Source organism: Mangifera indica, chromosome 4, assembly GCF_011075055.1.
Source record: "Mangifera indica cultivar Alphonso chromosome 4, CATAS_Mindica_2.1, whole genome shotgun sequence".
NCBI lineage: Eukaryota > Viridiplantae > Streptophyta > Magnoliopsida > Sapindales > Anacardiaceae > Mangifera > Mangifera indica.
The window spans coordinates 497,970-519,371 of NC_058140.1; the positions used below are offsets into that span (position 1 = coordinate 497,970).

At 35.3% G+C, this 21,402-nt stretch overlaps 3 protein-coding genes across 7 annotated transcripts; all 3 read right to left on the reverse strand.

The window, feature by feature from the left end:
* Positions 1-504: 504 nt before the first annotated feature.
* Positions 505-3,233, reverse strand: LOC123214177 (probable leucine-rich repeat receptor-like protein kinase At1g68400). Its single transcript, XM_044633937.1, has 2 exons — positions 1,729-3,233; positions 505-1,364 (listed from the first exon to the last, which is right to left on the reverse strand). The coding sequence occupies exons 1-2, from the start codon at positions 3,074-3,076 to the stop codon at positions 694-696; spliced, it is 2,019 nt and encodes a 672-aa protein (XP_044489872.1). The 5' UTR covers positions 3,077-3,233; the 3' UTR covers positions 505-693.
* Positions 3,234-11,567: 8,334 nt separating this feature from the next.
* On the reverse strand, positions 11,568-15,960 carry LOC123212945 (non-functional NADPH-dependent codeinone reductase 2-like). Of its 5 annotated transcripts, XR_006501635.1 has the most exons (5): positions 15,523-15,960; positions 15,193-15,439; positions 14,922-15,101; positions 13,130-13,651; positions 11,809-11,945 (listed from the first exon to the last, which is right to left on the reverse strand). XR_006501635.1 is itself a non-coding variant. In XM_044632199.1 (4 exons), the coding sequence occupies exons 1-4, from the start codon at positions 15,834-15,836 to the stop codon at positions 11,721-11,723; spliced, it is 966 nt and encodes a 321-aa protein (XP_044488134.1). In that variant the 5' UTR covers positions 15,837-15,956; the 3' UTR covers positions 11,568-11,720. The 5 variants fall into 5 exon arrangements, 4 of the variants coding, with proteins under 4 accessions (XP_044488134.1, XP_044488135.1, XP_044488133.1 ...); XM_044632199.1 differs by lacking the exon at positions 13,130-13,651 and having other exon boundaries at positions 11,568-11,945; positions 15,523-15,956; XM_044632200.1 differs by lacking the exon at positions 13,130-13,651 and having other exon boundaries at positions 11,809-12,048; positions 15,523-15,959.
* A 1,825-nt stretch (positions 15,961-17,785) lies between these two features.
* Positions 17,786-19,137, reverse strand: LOC123213594 (PR5-like receptor kinase). The gene has a single exon (XM_044633068.1). It carries the CDS (start codon positions 19,135-19,137, stop codon positions 17,929-17,931), a length of 1,209 nt encoding a protein of 402 aa, XP_044489003.1. The 3' UTR covers positions 17,786-17,928.
* Positions 19,138-21,402: the final 2,265 nt, after the last annotated feature.

A 21,402-nucleotide genomic window follows, 5' to 3' on the forward strand; every position in this document is an offset into this window, starting at 1 on the left:
CAAGATGAGTTCGAACTTGACAAGTTAAAATTTTTAAAGTTCAAGTTCCGTTTGAACAAAATACTAAGTCGAAGCTAACTCGGTTTAACCTCATCTCTAACCCTAAGACATTTTAGGCCCAATGGAGAAGAATTCAAGGAAAGCCAGAAGATGAAGCCATTGTGGGCTGGGTTTTGAGCAACTGAATCATTTAAAGCTCCATACCTGTTTGAACGAATCTAACCGGTTTTAGGATTTTGACCTGGAGACCCACATGGCGTTCAACCAAAGACAGAATTTAATACTTGGGCCAACCAGCATATTAAGAATCCTGTCACATCTCACGTCGGGCAAGAAACTAACCTGTTCCCACTGTCCAGAATGTACGAGATTGGATATTGATTCTGATCGGATTTTTAACCAAAAAAATAAAAATTATAATTAGATCTGAAGTACAGCCTTTAATCATAAATTAATATTTCTTAAATCCAATTGACTTGTTAATTACTTAAATCCAAGCAAAACTGAACAAAAAGGGATTAATTTAGCTCAAGTGAACATTCTATAAATTAGACTGCTTTCTTTCCCTCTTGCCAAATATTTTATATCAGTATTACAAAATCCTGAAAGAATCATTTCCAATTCCTCTGCAAAAACTGACAGTTTCCCATGCAAAAGTAAAACAATTCTAATAATGCGGTAAACTCAACCCGCTCACTGACTCACTCCCCCCACCGTACTCTCCTCCGACAAACACGGTGACTCAGTCACCGAATCAAAGTTCTCATGACAGGGCGACACTTCCACTCCCCGTATCTCCTCTATCATCTTCACCACCTGCACCATGCTCGGCCTCTGATCAGGCGACGTCGCCGTACAAGACATTGCAACTTGCAGCAACCCCACCATCTCCTCCTCTATGTTTTTGTACCTCATCAACTCCAAATCAAAAACCTCCGCCGTCCACTCCTCCCTCACCACCGACTGCACCCACCGTGGCAAGTCCACCACTCCGCCGTACCCCACCCCGGCGCCGTCAATCACGGACGGGCACTTGCCTGTCAATATCTCCAACAATAGTACCCCGAACGAGTAGACGTCGGATTTCTGAGACTGTTTACGGCCGTCGGATGACGAAAGTTCGGGCGCACGGTATCCGTTGGATCTCTGGGCGGTGTTCGGCGGAGCAAAGATTGAGAGACCAAAGTCAGAGACACGCGCGTTGTCCGTCTTGTCCAGGAGAATGTTCGTAGACTTGATGTTACCGTGGGTGAGTTTAAGTGACTTGCATGTGTTGTGAATGAACGCCAACCCACGCGCCGCCCCCGCCGCGATCTTCAGTCGAGTGGTCCAGTCCAGCGGCGTCCGCCCTGGTCCTCGGTTACCTGTCGAAAATTGGTTAATCAGAAAATTATAATTAATTTACAAGTAGATGCAGGGGTCTAAATGCAAAAAACTAATAATAATAATAATAATAATAATAATGAGACAACAACTATCATATAGCAACCCAGACAGTTGAGGTCATCCAGAAAAGCCGAAAACCAGAAAACAGGGAAAACAACAAAAAGGAAAAGCTGATAAAGTGAAAAGATGCTGAACAATGCAGAGCTCGAGCTGGAACTGCAAAATACTGGTTTATTTCATGCATAGCCGGGCCGCCTCGGCACCGTCGCATTTCCGCCGCAATCAACAACAAAGGCACAAGAAAATTAAAACTGACTGTAAATTAATGAACTTGTAACGTACCATGAAGGAGCCAAAATAAGCTACCGTTGGGCATGAAATCAGAAACAAGCAATTTCTCTTCTCTGGCAAAATAATAAGCCTTTAAGCCAACCAGATTGGGATGTCTTAATCTCCCAAGAACCTCCATGTGCTGTTCAAACTCTCTCTTCCCACCTACACTTGCATCTTTCAGTCTCTTTACAGCCACCACACTTCCGTCGTCCAGCACCGCCTTGTACGCCGTTCCAAACCCGCCTTTACCCAGCATTTCAGCGGAGGCTCTAAGCAAGTCTTCGAGCTCAAACCTCTTCACTCCCTCGAAGAACACCATGCTTCCACGCTCGTACGCCGCCTGAGCCGGGTACGGGCTAGAAGAGTAAACGATTTTCTCACTCTCCATGAGCTTTGACTTCTTTCTGTCACGCACGTAATTTCTCCAGAAGTAACAGTAGAGTAAGAGAGAAATGATGGCCAGAACTAAGAAGTCTCCGACAATTATGGTTATTACGGCGATGGAGCTTATTTTGGCATGGGTTTTGTGAGGGTTTTGTGGCGTGCTTGGGTTGGGGTTTGTGTTCGCGGGAATTGAGCTCGGTGACGAGGTTACTACACTTGATGGGTTGTTCCCTGGGTTGAGTGGCGAAGCTATGGCGCCTTCGGATCCGGGTTTTTTCGGTTCGGATACTACTGCTTTGCATGCTTGCAATGGGGATCCACAGAGAGCTGCGTTTTGAGAGAATGAAGATAAAGGGAAGCTTGATAAAGAGTCAGGAATTTTACCCGAGAGATTGTTACCGGAAACGTTGAAGTCTTGCAAATTCTGGAGATTCAGACCAGTGATTTGACCGGAAAACCCGTTTTCTTCAAGTCGAAGAGTCAAAAGATGCGTCAAACGGTTGACTGTCGCCGGAATATGACCAGTGAAGTTGTTATACGACAGATCGAGACGGTAGAGTCTAAACAGCGACTGAACCGACGCCGGAAACTCGCCAGTAAAATCATTATGAGAGAGAAACAGAAGCTTCAACGCTGTGAAGTTTGACAGGTCCGGGACAGACCCAGTAAAGCGGTTGTTTTTAAGGCTCAGGACACGGAGCCAAGTCAAAGAGGTGAGCGACGCAAACGAGCCGCTGAGTTCGAGATCTTCCAGAACGAGTCGAGAGACTCTGTTTTGACGACAAGAGACTCCAGTCCAACCGGTACACGGATCCAACGACGTCTCGTTCCAAGTAGTGAGCTTGTGGGATTTGTCGGAAGAAGCTTTGAAGTCCAGAAGCGGTTTCAAATCTGGGTTCGTTGCGGCTTCAAGAAGAAAGAAATGGAGGGCCAAGAAACAGAGAGCAAAACGCAGCGTTTTGGGAAGCGACATTGTTGCAGAGAGAGAAGAGAAGAGAAGAGAAGAGAAGAGAAGAGTGTTAGTGTTGGAGAGAATGGGAGAGTGACTGAGTAGGTTAGTAGACAAGAAAAGTGATGAAGAGGCTATAAAAGTGATTAAAGAGAAGATGGAGGGGCTCTGTGGTGATGAATGAGAGACAAGAAAAGAAATCTATGATTTTTAGTACTCTTAAAAATAATATTTTTAAAATCTGATTGGACATTAAAAGGAGTGATCTGATCCCATTAGTTTATCAGTAATTAAATCAATAAATTATTTAAAAATAATATTTAATTTTTTTATATAATTAATTATTAATTATATAATTTAAGTTATTTAATATTAAAATAAATTTAATTAAATAATATATATATTTAAATATAATAAATAAGATATTTAATTTAAGTTTTTATAATAAACTTTTAAAAAAATAAAATTTTATATTAATTAAATCAAATTGGATTTAATACAAATTAAAATCAATTTAATTAGTGATTAAGAGTTCAATTAGTCGGTGAATCTGATGCCATTTTTCAAACTATTCTTCAAAAAGCCAGTCACAATTCTACAATATACACTTATAGGAGCATGCAACAAACGAGGTGGAGACACGTGGCAAGCAATGGGGCAAGATCTTTTGTGATGAAGACATCTTTGGGCTGTGAGTAAGCAAATAATCATAATGAGGAGAAAGAAACAAAGGTCGTGATTTTGTCTTCAATCAGACGATGTGATCATCCTTTCGTACAATCCACGCGCGCGTGAACAAGTAACGACATTAAAGTAATAATTGGAAATTAATTATAGAAGTTGATGAGTGCGCGGGATCATTATTTAGTGATTTGGTGGGAAAAGTGGTTGTTTATACGGCTGTCAACTGCCTGGAATAATAAATCGATCAATCAATAAAGCGATGTCGTTTCTTTGTTAATTTCTATAAGCAGACTTTTGCTTTTGGCTTTTGCTTTTGAATTGAAGAAACCAATCACTCATTTTTTAGCTGCGTTTTAGATGAAGAATTTATACTGTGTTACACTAAAGATTAAATGAGAAAAAGGGTCAAGAGTCTACTTGTCAAATATTAAATAAAAGATTTAAATTTATACATTCTTTTATATAAAATCTATTAATTTATATTAAAAAAAAAATGAAGTAAACCTATTAATTTATATTTTCCCAATGGGTAAAAAGACTAAAATTGACTTTTGACTAATTGGAAGATGTGAAGTCGGGAAATGAGTTTATTAATTTATGTGTCTCCGACGTGGGCGTAATAATGAAAGACAAAGAAGATTCCTAAACGGGTTTCAATGAACAAGAAATAATGATAGGCATGACTTGGAGCCTTTGCAAAATTTGTTTAAAATTAAAGCCCCCACACTACTCAAATTTGGCTCCAGGGACCCATGAAAGTGATGTTATCCCAATTAGAAATAAAATAACTGATTAGAGCACTTAATCTCAAGATCAATTCATCTGTTTGTCTAATATTATTGTTTATTTTATCAATAATATTAATTTTTTTAAACAATATTGTATACTCATCAATGATTTTCTTGTGATATATATCAATTTGAACAAATTTGAAATTTATTTGAACTGAATATTTTGATTTTAATTTGAATTTGAATCAATTTTAAACTTGATTTAATGCAGATCGAATCTACCTCTAAATATTGTGAAAACAATTGGCTGGTCATTTCCCTGGACGTAGGCTTTAAAGCGTAATCACATAAAAATTCCGGTGTGCATTTCTTTTGTGTATTCTTTATTTTTAGTTGTTTTTCCAATGCTTGGTGCTGTGGCCTTGCTGGAACAATATAAAGGAATTTGAGATTCCACATGCAATGTCAAGGCTGAGAGAGAGAGTGTGTGTATATATATATATATATATATATTTTTTTTTAATTTTTGGGCCGAGCATCTTTGAATAAGCCATTCAATGAGAGACTTAGAGAAAGGTGAGCGAGTTGGGAAATCAGGAGAACTCTATTTGTGGGCCGAGAAAGTCGCTGTCATTTAAGTTGAGAAGTGGATTTCCATGGCCATTGCAGGAGAGTTGGAATGCAGGATGGCCACACGAGGATTCTTGATGGCCCTGGATATAACATGGATAGCTTATTTTTAGGTCATTGCCACAGGATTTTGGATTACAGAATTGAGTTGTGAGGCTGCACGGTACCTAAGGCAGTTCTTGCCAGAAGAAGAACAGTGAAGATGCAGACTCTTGTTGATGAAGGAGTGAAATTTTGATCCATGCAAGATGGTTGAAGAGAATGATTTGTGGAGTCTTGGTGAACCTTGGGCTCTTATACTACAAAGGGATAGTTTGTTTCATGAAAAATAAAAATTATTTTAATGCTTTATCTTTAATTATTTATATTATTTTCACTTATAAGGGTAATCTTAATTTTATTATAATTATATTTTTATTTATTATTTTTTTGATAAAAATAACTTTATTTTTAATTAATATAATAAATAATATAAAAAATATTTTAGAATAATTATACTTAAACACATTTAAATAAAATAATTTATTAATATTCTTTTATTATCTCTAATCAAACACAATAATTATTTATATCTACTAAATTTTATTAAACATAGTAATCATTTATACATAGTAACCTTCTAAGTAATCTATTTTCAAAGTAATCTTTTAATTATAGTGATAAAACATTCTCTAAACTAAACATCACCAAAATATAATTGGTTATCTTCATAGTTATGTACACACATTTAACTTAATTTTCAACCAATGTGAGATACTTAACAAAAAAATATGAAAGTGCTCAATTGCACTAGAATCATGAACGACTTAATCACTATATGATTGAGCAGCGATTTTTGGCATTTCTGGCTTCACACAAGGTAGTTTCATAGTTAATTTGTCAAAAGAAACTTGAATATATATTCTTTTATATATGAGTAATTTTTTTTACCACTCAAATTACCGTTAGAATTAGTATATTTGGATTTTTGTTTTCGGTTTTCGTAACAACTAAGATATTAATGTTGAGAAAAGGCGGGGAGGGAGAGTCTCAAAATTCTGCAGAAGAGAATGCAATGTACACAATTAGTAAAACATACTGAACTCATAATTTGTTATATAACCAAGAACAAAAACAAAGAAAAGGAAAATTACAGTAATTAACTTGTTGATCCTTCCTACTTGTTAGTCTCCATTTCACTTGCCTTCTCGCCAGAAAAAAATGGTTACGTTGATTCCTTCTTAATCAGCCACTGATCAATGGAGGGGGAGAGGAGGTTTCTCCACGAAATGAACATTTTTTATGCGCAAGTGCGGAGAAAGTTGGATCCTTCAGATTCAAAGAACAAATTTTTACAGCACTTGCTAGATTATAGCATCGGAAAGATTGAAAGAACTGAAATGGAGGAGAAGATTTTTCGAACGATTGGTCAGTATCCTGATCTGTTAAAAAAGTTCGGGGAAATCTTGAGAAGTTTGGACGGATAGAGGATCTTGGTCATGATCAAGAAACTGAAAATACATTTTAGGAAGAAGAAATGTGAGTGTTTTTCTTGGAGTTATTTTTCTTTGGGAAATTTTAAAAACTAGCCAAAATACCCTTCCATTAAGCAAAAATACCCAAAATCACTATTTTCAAGCAAAAATGCCCAAAATCACTATCTCTAAGCAAAAAATACCAAAATTACCCTTCCCCTCATTTATTTAACTTCTCACTCACTATAAGGGTTAAATGTAATTTTAGATAAATATGGAGGGTTTTTGGATATTTTATATTGTAAACAGACCTGCTGTTACATAACAAATTTCAAAAAACCCACTATGTTCTAAGAAATCTCCGTTGGCTCCCCAATATTTTAAATAATCTATTTTATCCCCTAACTCACGGTCAATGTCTACTGATCGTGGGAAACACTGTTCCCACGGTCGAACTGTCGATCCTTTGCAGCCATTTTCGGCCAAAATTTGGTTGTTTCGGTCTCCGATTTTCACATAAATCAAATCTACACGTTGTATAACACAAAACCCTTTAATCAATTCAACGAAAACAACCAAAAATCAAAACATTTTAAGCATTGTTCAAATAGAAACCCTAAAATTTCAAATCTCAAAATCTCAATCAAATCTCAATAATATGAGCAATAACTTGATTCAAACAAGATTACAGGAGATATACTAACCTTCTTTGCCATTTGCGGTTGTCGGAAAGCAAGAAAATCGACGAAAATTTGGTCGATCGTGGGATAACCGTGGGAAATTTTGAATTTTCTTTGAATTTGTACAGTGAAATAACCGTGGGAAGTAAGGAAATTTGCTGTGTTTATATATGGGGGCAGTTTCGTCATTTCACAAAACCTAGGATTTTTGCTTAAACCTGAATATTTTAGACAATTTTCTAAATTTTGGCTATTTTTTATAATTTCCCTTTTTCTTTCTTTGTGGATGTGATGGATGACGTTGGCTTGTGGAATTTGTAGACTTCACAGCCTGAATCTCATAGAATCTTAATTTGCATTTCTTTGGTTTGATTGTTTGTGCAGTCTGACCCATTGAACGGAAGATTGGTTTGTTTGATAATATTGTTTATTTTAAACACATATCTGTCACAATTTTGTTTTTGGAAATTACGCTAAAACATAAGAGAAATGCTTTTGATCTTTCCTTTTACCAGAAAAATCACATTGATTCTTGTCAGGGCCCATTTGAGTACCAACAATTGCAAGGGTTCTATGTCACAGTAAGGGGAGGGGGTTGGTTTTGATTTAGATAATGAAAAATTACATTGAAAATAAATTATTTTAAGAATTATTAAATATATATTATTATTATATTTGATAAAAAATTTATAAAAATAAGTAGGTATAAATAATTATTGTATTTGATTAAAAGTAATAAAAGAATATTAGTATATTATTTTACTTAAATATTTTTGAGTATAATTATTTTAAAATATTTTCTATATTATTGGTTATATTAATTGAAAATGAAATTATTTTTATTTTAAAAAAATTAATAAATAAAGATATAGTTATAATAAAATCAAGATTAATTTGGTAATATTTTAATATCTAAGGTAGAGATGGTAATCATATTACTTCTTATATTATCTATCATATTACCATTAGTAATAGAAAATTAACAGGTTTTTTTATTACTTATAAATTGAATAAAATAATATAAATAATAAAAAATAAATTAATAAGGTAATATTTTAATTTGAGCTCGCCCTGCCCAAATGCACCCCTACCGACAATGTAACGGTGAGCATTGTGGAGCCAAAGCTTGGAAGTGATGAAAAGCTCATCGCGAGATTTGATGAGGCCAAGGCGTAAAGCTTCTGAAAAGGCTTGGCCAAGAGGTAGCTCGCTCTGGTAGATTTCGGCAGTGTCAAAATGTCTGTAGCCAAGTTCAATTGCATGGACAACAGATTCTTTCACTGAGTCAGTTGATTAAGGGGGAAATGCAGCAGTGCCAAAGCCTAGAAGAGGAATAATTTTGCCAGTTGATGCTAAAGGTGCCACTGGAATATTTGTCACCACTTTCACCAGAAAGCTCTGGAGATTAACCATTTGCTTTGTCCTTAAATACTACATTTAGGCGGCAGGGTGAAGATTCTTCTAAAATATGAAGCTATTGGCTCCTAGCTCCACCAGAAGACCTGCCGGCAGCTTTTGTAGTATAGTCAGTAAAATATTCTTTGTGATAAATTATGATTGTATTATCAAAGGAAACCATTGTCGCTATCAAGATGGCAAAATTTTATTTCATTAAGTTTGCAGAGGTCAGAATCAGAAAAGGAAATATTTCCTTATTTTAATATTGAAATTTAGATGCCATAGCTTGAACTTAAATTTCTCCATCCTAGAACTCTTCTATTGATTTGTAATATATGTTGATTTATTCTTCCATCGAATGTTCTCGTCAGTAATTTCGTCACTGCAAGCTTTCACATGTATTAAATCTTTTACATAATCCATTTCTCTTATGCAGAAGCTGTGCAATAATATCTCAAACACTAAAAAGAAATAATAGGTGCTATTTGACATGACGGGTGGGGGGAGGGGGTGTGGGTGTGGTGTATCTCAATCCCAGGTAATTAATTAAAATAAGCAAAATTTTAAGCGTTTATACGTTTTTAGGCCACCCTAGAAAAGTTTTATCAAAATAAGTAAACCGTATTTTTTTTACCCGTTTTACCCTTATATTGAAAAACCAAGTAAAAATATTTTTTCAAGAATATATGTTGGTTTATGGCGGTTACGATGGTAGCTAGAGATTTTACAGTGAAACCCTAAATATGTCGAATGTATATGGATGTTTTTGAATGTTTCGAACGCTTAAAATGATGTAGTTTCGATGTTAATGGATGCCTAGAAGTGTAGCCGTTGAGAGACAAAAGCGTAAAAAGTGAACAGTGTTACGCAAACTGTGAACAGTGTTGCGCAAACCGCGCAAATACTACTCACATCGCGCAAACTGCTTGCAAAATCGCGAAAAAAATACTGTTCACAGACTATGATATATACTTTTGTGTGATGTAAACAGTGTTTGCGCGATTTGCGCAGCACTGTAAATTTGCGCAGTTTGCGTGACACTGTAAATTTACGCGTTTTTGTCTATCAATGGCTACACTTCCAGACATCCATTTATATGGAAACTACATCATTTTAAGCGTTCGAAACATTCAAAAACATCTATATAATAATTCAACATATTTAGGGTTTCAGTATAAAATCCCTAGCCACCATCGTAACCACCATAAACCGACGCACATTCTCAGAAAAAATATTTTTACTTAGTTTTTCAACATAAGGGTAAAAAGGGTAAAAAAAATACGGCTTGCTTATTTTAGTAAAACTTTTCTAGGGTGGCCTAAAAACGTATAAACGCTTAAAATTTTGTTTATTTTAATTAATTACCCCTCAATCCCCGTCCCTGTAGGAGATATCAATTCTTGTCCCCGGCCCCTCCCCGTTACGGGGATGAAAATCATTCCCCGTCTTCTCCCCGCAAAGAAAAATCCTCTCTCCATCCCCGCAGGGAAAAATTCCCTTCCTGTACCCGAAATTTTTTTTTTTTACCTTCTAAACACAATATAAATATATTAAATAATATAATTAAGTAAAATTAAAATTAATCCACTATTTCAAATATCACAAATATAATTTATTAACTATTTTAATATATAAAACAAAAACCTAAATAAATTTGAAAAACATAAATAATTTAAAACTATAAAAAATATATTAGTATTGTAAATAAATATATTAATATAAAGGGATAAAAATGGGGATGGGGGCAGGGAGGGGAAGGGGCCGGGCGGGGCAGGGAGGGGACACATGTATCCCCATCCCCGGCCCGTCCCCTATTGTGGGGATTTTTTTCATCCCCGTCCCTGTCCCTTTTCCCGTTTTTATTGGAAAATCCTCTCCCATTAGGGTCGGAGTCCCTAAAGTCAGACCCAAATTGCCATCCCTAGACATGATTCAATATTTCATCCTACTATTTTATTTAAATGTCTTTAATTATTATTATTTTAAAATATTTTTTATATTATTCATTTTATTAATTAAAAATGAGATTATTGTTACCTTAAAAAAAAAGGTATAATTATCATAAGTTCAATATTAATTTGTAAATCTTTTAATATGCAAAATAAAAGTGATAATTAATTTATCTTTTTATATTATTTGCCATATCAAATTATAATAATTTATTTCTTGATAAATCAAAATAATAGAAATAATAAAAAATAAATAATAAAACTATATATACCCATTTTTGATACACAATTTATGTATACAGATTAGGTGTTATCATGTGATTGAATGTTTCTTTATCATATGATGACACATGTTTTAGAATCACCTAATTACATGATAACACATCACTGTGTATATGAATTGTGTACCAAAAATGGGTACATATAACATTGCTCAAAAATAAATTATCACAATAAACTTTAAATTCCTCGACCACACACTCCATTATCATTAAACCAAATTGTATGAAGATTCTTTATCTTTAGAGAAATACTAAAACCACTGTTCATGCAATAATGTGGAGTAGCGGGTTGTAAAATAATGCTTACGGGCTCTGGGGTGCTGCCCCCTGCACTGCGCTTGCTCAACAGGGAGCAGGGATCCCACCCACTGACCAAAGTGGATCCTTCCTGGAATAAAGTTTTTCTAAGTGATGAAAAGGTCATCGTGTTACTTAATGAGGCCAAGGCGTAAAGCTTCAGCCATCGCTGCACCCACAGAGAGACTGCTCGCACAGGTAAGTGCAGCGTTATCGAACTGTCTGTAGCGGAGTTGAATTGCCTGGAGAGCAGTTTCTTTTACAGAATCGGGGCGCTAAAGCCTAAAGGAGCAATAGATTTGCCTGTTGAAGGTAAGGGTGTCCCTGGAATTGTCACAATTTTGAGAAGAGAATTCTGATCGAATCAATTATGCATTTGCTTAGTTCTTATGAATATATAGGCGCCCAGACGGCGAAAATTCTCGTAGAAATTAACATTGAGCCTTATACTGTGTAAAACAACGCATGCAGACTTTATTCATGCAGATATATAATGGCAAACCCTAAACCTAAATCAAATTTTCATGAACCGGTGATTTTATTATTGACAAACATTGATGAAATTTATATTTCTCCATCCCAGAACTCCTGGATGGATTTGTAAGGACCTTGCTCCCTTACTGTAAACTCAGCAGGATTTCCTCGGCTCTGTGGGATTTGTTCAATATTTTCCAGCTCTTCTTGACTTAATTTCCAATTAAATATATCTAGATTCTCCTTCATTCTCCCTTGGTTGAAGCTCTTAACAAGTACACTTACTCCTTGCTCGTAAACCCATCGGAGACAAATCTTCCCATGCACCAAAATAACCCTCAGTTAATAAGTTATATATATACGTGAACAACTTTAACGAATTGACAAAGACTAGGAGACTGGAGGCCGTTAATATTCTCTGCAATATTTTACAAGGAGAAAGTTGTCATTCTTTGATTAATAGTCAAAGACCTCAGGGTTTGGAGTTAAGGGTGGACTAGTTTCGAGAAAAGTTGAGTTAGAGTTAATTCGAGTTTAAATTGAATCTATAATATTCATTTTGAACTTAAACTTGTTTAAGTTTGTAAACAGTGTCACTAAAGAGTCAATGAGGTGATTGATGTTATTAAAGAGTTTAATAATATTGTAAAAAGAATAATAGTATTATTGGATGAATAAACAAGCTACTCTTGATCCGAACTATCAAATTAAAACTCTAGCTTAAAATTGGTTTGTTTGGGTCAAATTATATATTCAAATCAAGTTAGATCAGATAGAAGCCAACCCTATTGGAGTTTATAGTCTTTACATGTTTTATTTTACTAATAAAACTATATGTACTCACTCTGAATATATACTCATATATATTATTATATAATTAGATGATTTTAAATTTAAAATAAAATAATATTCAATCACGTGATGAAACATATGATTATATATATATTTGTATATTCAAATTGAGTATTTATAATATTGATCTTATTTTACAACTTAGCTCTTTCTATAATGCTTTCATGTGCTCACCATCAAATTTGTTATAAATTAATTAAAGTACCATGTTTTCTCTATTGAAAATGTAACACCCTTTATAAAATATTACGTCGATAAAGAAAAAAAACTCTTAAATTGTCTGTATATATTTTGATTTGTAAAGCGATAATATTTTAATGGCCAAAGGACTTATTCCCATCAAAGGTTGATGCTTTTTCAAATTTCTAACTACTGATATTGAAGGCTCAAAATCCTACCTTTCCTCTGTTAACTTTAACAGTTTCTGTTAGTATGAAGGGTATTTTAAGTAAAAATGCCGTTTTTACTGGCAATAGTTTGTTTACTCAGTAGTTTGCGGGTTTTATTTTTTGCTTTTACTCCTTTATCTTTGTGTTTTTGATAATCTTTTTCCAGTGTTGTAAAGGACTTGGAAGTTGGAATCGATTTGATTCAACCAGGCTCAGAATTTTTTCATACATCTTAGATCTAAAAGTATTAGAGGTTACCGATTTCCAGATGGAATGGTTTTCTCTTAGTTGAAATCATTGGTTTTCATCCAGCATCTGCCGGTGCCTCTGCCGAATTCCGGATGCAATTCGCCGGCGGCCCTTTTTCGTCTAACTTCTGCAATCTAAATCTGTCATTCCCTTCCCCAGAAAGCTTGCTCCTCTCGTGGTTTTCTTTGCAAATCCCCCGCGTCTTCACTGTGCGCCACTACTCTTGCACGTTCTGCCATCGCCGGTGGTCCGTCGTCCCATCTTCACCGTCATCTACCATCGCCGAAACTTTCTCATCACCGGTTTGTTCATCGCGTCATCTCCGCCTTTCTCTTCTGCGCGTTTCTTGTTGCTGCACTTGGTGATTTTTGTGGGTTGAGTTTGTGATGTGGGTTGATCGGAAGCAGTGTAGTTGTTTTGTTTTGTGGAGGTTTTGGAGTATTGTGTATTTTGTATTTGAATTTTGGCTGGAAGCCGGGGAAGTTGGTTGAACCTATGCACAGCACGTGTTTGAAGAAAGTCCCGTGGCAGCTACCAATAGTTTGAAGAGTAAACAAAAGATAAAAGGGCATTTTTACTTAAATACCCTTTTTACTAACAGGAAGTGTGAAAGTTAACTGTCAATTAACAGATGAAAGTTTGATAAAGGCCAAACGACTATTTCCCACCCAAGGTATGCTGTAATGACGAGTTTCCACCCTTTAACTATGAAAACACCAAACACCCACCCATGGCCGGTTAGATTTAACCAAACCCTAACGGTGACAAGGGTAAAATTGTTATTTTCTCTAGAATATTAAAAATAAACTAAAATAGAATATATTTTGCCCCCCTAAACTTTAAAAACTAAAATTCCCCCCCCAGCCTAAGTTTTCAAAAATCGCAGTTTCACCCTCCCGAAGCATTGCCGACGGTCTCCGGCTCCACTGCCGACGGTCTCTCCCTCCCGAAGCATCCTCACCTTCCAGAGAACTCTTTCCTCCCATTTGGACTTCCAATCGGAGTCGGAGAAGCTGTGGAAGACGAAGAACTTCGTCGGGGAAGACGAAGTTCTTCGTCTTCCCAGTCGTCGTCGTCGTCTGGGAAGACGACGTCTTCCCAGACGAAGACGAGACGACGAGACGACTCGTCGTCCTCTGGGAAGACGAGTCGTCTTCATCTGGGAAGACAATCGTCTTCCCAGACGACGAAGACGAGATCGATCGATCTCGTCTTCGTCGTCTGGGAAGACGATTTCTCTTCCCAGACGGCTTATCTCTGCGTCGGATACGTTGAGGTCGAGTTGAGAGGCGCCGTCGGTGGAAGAGAAACCGTCGGGAGGGGAAGACGGCCGGTGATGGCGCCGGAGAAAGCGACGGAAAAGGGTTTGGAAATTGGAAGGGTTTGGAAATAAACCCTAGGGGGGGAAATACAATATTTTCAAACTTAGCTTAGGGAAAAAATGTTAGTTTTTAAACTTTTAGGGGGGGAAATGCAATTAAATTTACCACCGTTAGGGTTTGGTTAAATCTAACCGGCCATGGGTGGGTGTTTGGTGTTTCCATAGTTAAAGGGTGGAAACTCGTCATTACAGCATACCTTGGGTGGGAAATAGTCGTTTGGCCTTTGATAAAATATGTAAACTTCGGTGGGAAAAAGTCCTTTAGCCTATTTTAATAGCGGTTTGATTTCACTTCCTACGCAGTCGGATTTTGAAAATTTGAAGCTAATAAGGGGTCAATCTCGTAATTTTGATTTTCATCATAAGATCGGTAAGGTTTAACTAGTAAATCCAAGTTGATCCGAAAAAGTAATTATGTACCTGAGCGACAGACTTCCCCCTGGCTTTCGCAATCTCTTGGAGAACTTCAGAATCCATGACTCGGTTGGTTCCCCACACTGCTCCTTTGGCTCCTAATGGCGAATAAGCTGTTATATGGATGCCCTTTTCCTCACAAAACTTCCTCAGCTTCTTCTGTCGCCAAACTGGATTCAACTCCACCTTTCAAGGGAACAAAAAACTTATGATATACTCAATATATATCGATATGAAAAACATATAAATATTAAATTTTGTTGAAGATTTGACAAACTTGATTGACCGCAGGAGGGATCTTGGCAATGGCAAGTAACTCCTCAAGCTTCTTGCAAGAAAAGTTACTGACTCCTATGGATTTGGTAAGACCAAGCTTTTGACATTCCTCCATGGCCCCCCAAACAGACTCAAAGTCCATTTTCATAATGTCCTCTTTCTTCAATAAAAGGCTAGAATCTGACCCTGGTCTCAAGCTTAACGGATAATGAATGAGATAGAGATCAAGGTACTCCAATCCAAGATTCCTGTATTCTACAAAATATTCATTAGAAGAATTTCCTTAAATGTTATAAAATATTTAACTTCGAATATCGTTCGGCTACATTACTTGAGGGTGGTTTGTAGGGCAGGGATGACAAGGTGGGCGTGAGCATTGCTGAGCCAAAGCTTGGAAGTGATGAAAAGCTCATTGCGAGATTTGATGAGGCCAAGGTGTAAAGCTTCGGCAATAGCTTCTCCAAAAGCCTGCTCGCAGAGGTAAAGTGCAGCCGTATCAAAATGTCTATAGCCGAGTTTAATTGCGTGGAGAGTTGACTCTTTCACGGAGCCAGTTGAGTTGAATGGATATTCAGCTGTGCCGAAGCCTACAAGAGGAATAGTTTTGCCATTGGAGGGCAAGGTTGCAACCGGAACGTTCACCATTTTGAAGATATATTTCCCTGGATAGTTACTAGAACTACTGCAATTTGTGTGGTGTGGCTTCTATCTCTCTCCTCTAAAAGATAAGGTCGGCCAAAGGACATGAGTGACAAGATATTTTTAGCGCAAAAAATTTTGTTGGAAAAAAGTAAGATTAGAAGGGACATTTAGTGCAAATAATTTTGTTGGACAAAAGTAAGACTGGACATTTGAATGACAAAGTACGTGGAATCTCTAAGTGACGGGTTTAGGTTCAAAGATTAATCAACATCCTATCAAGATCAAATTATTAAATTATTTAATTTAATGTATATATCATTTTTTAAAAACTCCAAAAAAAAAAATCGTCAAAAATAAAAAAAATTAATCAAAAAAATGAATCTAATCATAACTTTTTGGCAATGTTTTAAAAGTTGATCAATGGTCGAATTGGTTATCTTGTTAATTTATATTTTAATCAGTTTAATTTATTATTAAATTATTATATATTTCTTAAATAATATCCAACTTTTAACATATTTTTAAAACATAAAACATATAAAATATAATTTCAAATATATTAATTAAACAATCGATACTTTATTGCATAAATCGAAAAAATAAATTATAAAATTTATCATTAACTCAATTAAAATTTTATAAATTATAACTTTTTTAAGTTTTAATAAGGTAAAAATTATGTAGTATCATTTAAACCCGATTTTATTAGTTTTTAATAATTTTTTAAGTTTAACGGGTTTATCAAGTTTGATCAAATTTTAAACAAGTCAATATTTATATATAGTGTGGATTAGATTGTAAAATAGAAGTAAATTATAGACTGATTTATAATTTAGTTGATCAAATTGATCAATTCGATTCAATTTTATAAACACTACTTCAGCTCAACTCAAATAACTTTAATTCAAATTTAATTTATTTAAGCTAAATACATATGTTAGATAAACTCGATTTAAACCCATTCTTAGTATTCATGTTCAGCCAATAACTGGCAAACTTCCCCAAAGTCCTTTCCGAGTGAAAGGCTTTGACTCATTAAAAACAATGGACGTCAATTAAGCTGCCTTATTCGACTTATCTGAGACAGGTGTTGAAACGTGTAGGAAATTTTGGTGAAGAGGGCCCACTGAACCCAACCAATCTAAAATAAAACAAAATTGCCAGAATTTAATCCAATCAATGAAAACCAAGCTTACAAGTAGGTTAAAATTGGCTGCCATTTTGTGGGAATAAGATGCAAGCTTGGAGGCAGTTTTGCCAATGAAGACCAACTATTTTATCCCGAAAGATTGTTAAAATATAAAACCATGGCCAAGCTTCCCTAGTTGAATCTTCTGAATTGGTTTGTCATAGTCATCTACAATGCATAATCCATGCTCAGATCGTGTCTAATATGCCTGAATGGTAGTGGATTACTGGACTAGTCCATCTGGAGTTTACCGACTTGATCATTGGGCTCTGCCCCAAAGTCTTGGTCTTAAGAAAATATTGAAGTTCAACAGCTCATCCTTTGAAACACGTCAGTTGATTTGGAAATCAAGTAAAGGTAAGTCTTTGCTGAGTAAAATAAGATTAGAAACATAGTGGACATAAATTGCTGTGCAGATTAATCAACAAATTTGAAAATAGCTTCAGTGGTCTAAAAGCTTCAATGGCTTAGGGATGATACATATAAATATATTATTCTTTTGCATGAATGTAATTTTGCACATTTATTGTGATGAGATAGATGAGAAAATCCTAAATAATATCAACTTTGTTAGACGTAACTTGGTTTTAGGTGAACTATGATAAATCATACTTGTTTTTTTCTTTATTGTGTGATTACTTGCTTTACTGATCTCAGATAATCCATTCTTCACATTAATATGTAGTTTTCTTAGCGTGTTCAGTTACATTTTAGTGCCTATGAAAAGAGCATATATTAGAATAAAGTAAGAAAAAAGCTGAAGTTTCGATCAAGATCAATATATAAATATTTTCACCATACAGAGCAAGTGACAGTCTTACCCTATGAGATATGAATTTGAAAATGTAGTAATGTTTCCTAGTTTGAAGATATGCATCTCCAATAAGGCTTCATTTTAAGAGCTACTTAGCTTGGTAGGCTAATTGAAGAATCTCTTGGGTCTGATCTTGGTGAATATAGGAAAGGCTTTGGTGGAATTGGCAAGGAATGGAGGCTTCCTTCCAACATCTCCACAACTCTACTCATTGTTGGTCGTTCTGAAGGATTAGTTTGTATGCACCATAAACTCACTATTATCATCTTCCTTACACTTTCTTTATCATCTTCATTGGAACTGCCATGCAATCCAAGTTCTTCATCTTCTTCTAGACGATTGTAAATCCATTGCGGAAAATATAATTCACTGTTATTATGAACTTGAACATTGTTGTTATGTCTTCCTCCAGTAATGTCTAAAACCATCATTCTATAGCTATAAACATCTGACTTATGAGAGATAACTCTAAAGTTCCTAGAAAATACTTCGGGAGCAATGTAACCAATTGTCCCTCGTGCACCTGTCATTGATACCATACTCTTTTTCTTGGGGCAAATTTTAGCAAGACCAAAATCAGATATCTTGGGATAAAAATCTTCATCTAGGAGAATGTTATGAGGCTTTATGTCAAAGTGCAAAATTCGTGTATTGCAACCACGGTGTAAATACTCTAATCCTCGAGCTATGTCTATTGCAATTTGGTACAATGTTTCCCACTTCAATGGATCTTTTTCGTGCATGAACTTTTCGAGTGATCCATTGGACATAAACTCATAGATGAGAGTTCTTTTTCGACCCTCAAAACAAAAACCTAAAAAAGTAACTATGTTGATATGGGAAGTCCTACTAATGCTAGCAAGCTCATTTATAAACTCTTCACCATTACCTTTAGACTCAGTTAAGACCTTGACTGCCACGCAACAACCATCAAATAGCTTACCTTTATAAACAACTCCATACCCTCCTTGGCCTAGTTTATGTCTGAATGAATTGGTCATTTTCTTAATATCCGCATAACCATATCTTTTAGGAGCAAGGGACCCGTGGTTCCTTAAAAATGCCTCAATGTTTTTAAAATCCTTACTTTTCTTGTTTCCAAAGAGCACGTAATGAGGCTGTGAAAGCTTTCTAGAGAAGCGAAAAGCTAGGACCATCAATATGGCAGTTCCAGATATAGCTGCAATTAATCGCAGAAAGGTGTCATCATAACGTAAAGATGGCAAGCAAATATCTAACCTATATGTATATAGATCTTCTAATATCAAAAGAGAAAACAATACTATATTGCCCTCTGTCATTTTTCTTTTTGCTGTAAAACTAGGAGTTGAAGCAAAAAGAATAAGAAGAAAATATATTTTCTAAGGTATATGGTTGAGAGGTATCTTACAAAGTCCTATGATTAGCTTCCATCCTGATTTCCCATCGCCTGCAACAAGTTAGAGATAAAATGGTATAAGCTTCTTGGAAGACTAGGAGAAGCAAAGAATAATAAGCAGAGAATATATTCAAATTAATTCTTTGTAACATTTTTTATTTTAATTTGAGTACTCGCACTCACACCTAATTCTATTTCAAATTAATGTGGGATTTCTAAGAGTTACGATTGCAAAACCTCTTCTCAACTGGCCTCCGGAGATGGGCAAAGTTTTTCTATTTCCAACAATATGGGATTTTTCACAAAACCTCCCTAATCACACATCCCATACCCCACAACCACCACCATCAAACCAGAGATTAGATGCCCTATGGGGAGTAAAGATGATAAAACCTCTTCTCAATTGGGCCTCCGAAAATGGGAAAAGTTTTGAACTACACGAACATGGATAGGAAACCTCCCTTTACAAGAGATTGTTTTTTTAACATTAGGTTTTAATACCACTTGTTAGGGTCGCATAAAGTGTTATTGGACATCTCCCACCCCTGAAGGTTATAACCCACATCAATTCCATTCCTAATCAACATTGATTCCTAACAAAAGCTACTGAAAACAATAGGTAAAACCTGCAACTAGAGATGTACGCAACCAGCTCCAGTAGTTATTATAATTTGTGGTACCTGTTCTTTTCGTGATAGAACAATCAAACTTTCCATGGCGGTCAGTTTGGCATTGGCCTCCTGCTAGATAACAGTCATAACATTCTTTTGTTACGTTCACTTTCAGGGCAAAACGAACGGAAGACAAGTTGAATAATTCAACACTTTTTTGTGTCTTATTGACCAGGAAGGGAATTCGTGAACATTGAGATAGAGAACTCGGCAATTTGAACCCTGAGGGGTAGTGGAGAAATAAGACTATCGAATTATTGCAGACGACGGCCTCATTTGTATGGAAACTATAATTAAGAGGGCATTTGAAAATGGTTGGGTGGCGGCGTATTTCATAAGACAGAAAAGCAGAGATGGGAAGGCTCAAATTAATGGATCCGCATGTACAGCTGCCCAAGGGATTTTGGTAATGAAGCACAACTGTATTATCCATAGAGATGGTTGAAGCATAAAACCATGGCCCTTGCTTCCCTAGTTGAATCCTTTGAAATGGTTTGTCGCAGTCATCTACTTTGCATAGCCCACACTCCGGATGCGTTCGATTGGAGAAGGGAAAGCCGATTGTGCCAAGTGAACCACAAGAGAAACTTGGACAACCTGGATAAAATCTCTTTTCTTCTTGAGACAAGGATAAAAGAAAAATATTAGAGATAGCAAAAAACAATATATAAGAGACAGGAGACATTCCAAATTTCTAAGTTTGGCAACAAAAGCAAAAGCTAGAACAGCTACACAACTCACAACTAATAATAATTTTTACCAGCCCTTTTTGTAGCTCTCTAATGATTTCTTTCTCTAAATTGAAGTTCAATTGCTTATCCCTTGAAACACGCCAGTTGACTTGGAAATTCTTGTAGTGTAACTGTTGAGTGAGTGTTGTGAGCAAGTGTGCGATTCTGGTTTTGTATAAATTCCTAATTGTTGAAATTAATAAATTTATTGTTTTATAATTGCCACCTTTGCTGAACAATTTGACTCATTACAATTAGATCTGGTAGTTCTTATCATAAGGTCATATTTATATCATATCAGTTCAGATTTTATGTACCTTTAACTCTAACATGATTTAAATTAGAATCATATCAAATTTTTTTAATATTAACCCAACTCTTAAATATTAGAATTGATTCGATCTGATCTGATCCAAACTGATATAAATTTATCTATTCTTTTCACTCTTCAAAGTGTATTTACCGTTTTAATTTCTTCATCAAATTATCCTAACCTACTGTTAATAAAACACACAATATAACATTTTATTTTGTTTACAAAGGGTTTAAAATTATATAATAAAACCTTTAAAATACATAAATAGTTTGATTAAGCAAATCAGATTCTTAATATTTAATAATAAAGTAAAATATTTAAGTAAAAATAAAAAATGATATAAGTAATTATAATTATATAAATATACAATTATATACAATTTATAAAAATTTTAACTGCTGTTAATATTTCTTTTAATATTTTTATAATTAACTCTAACAAATTCTATTAAAGTAATATTTTTTCAAAAT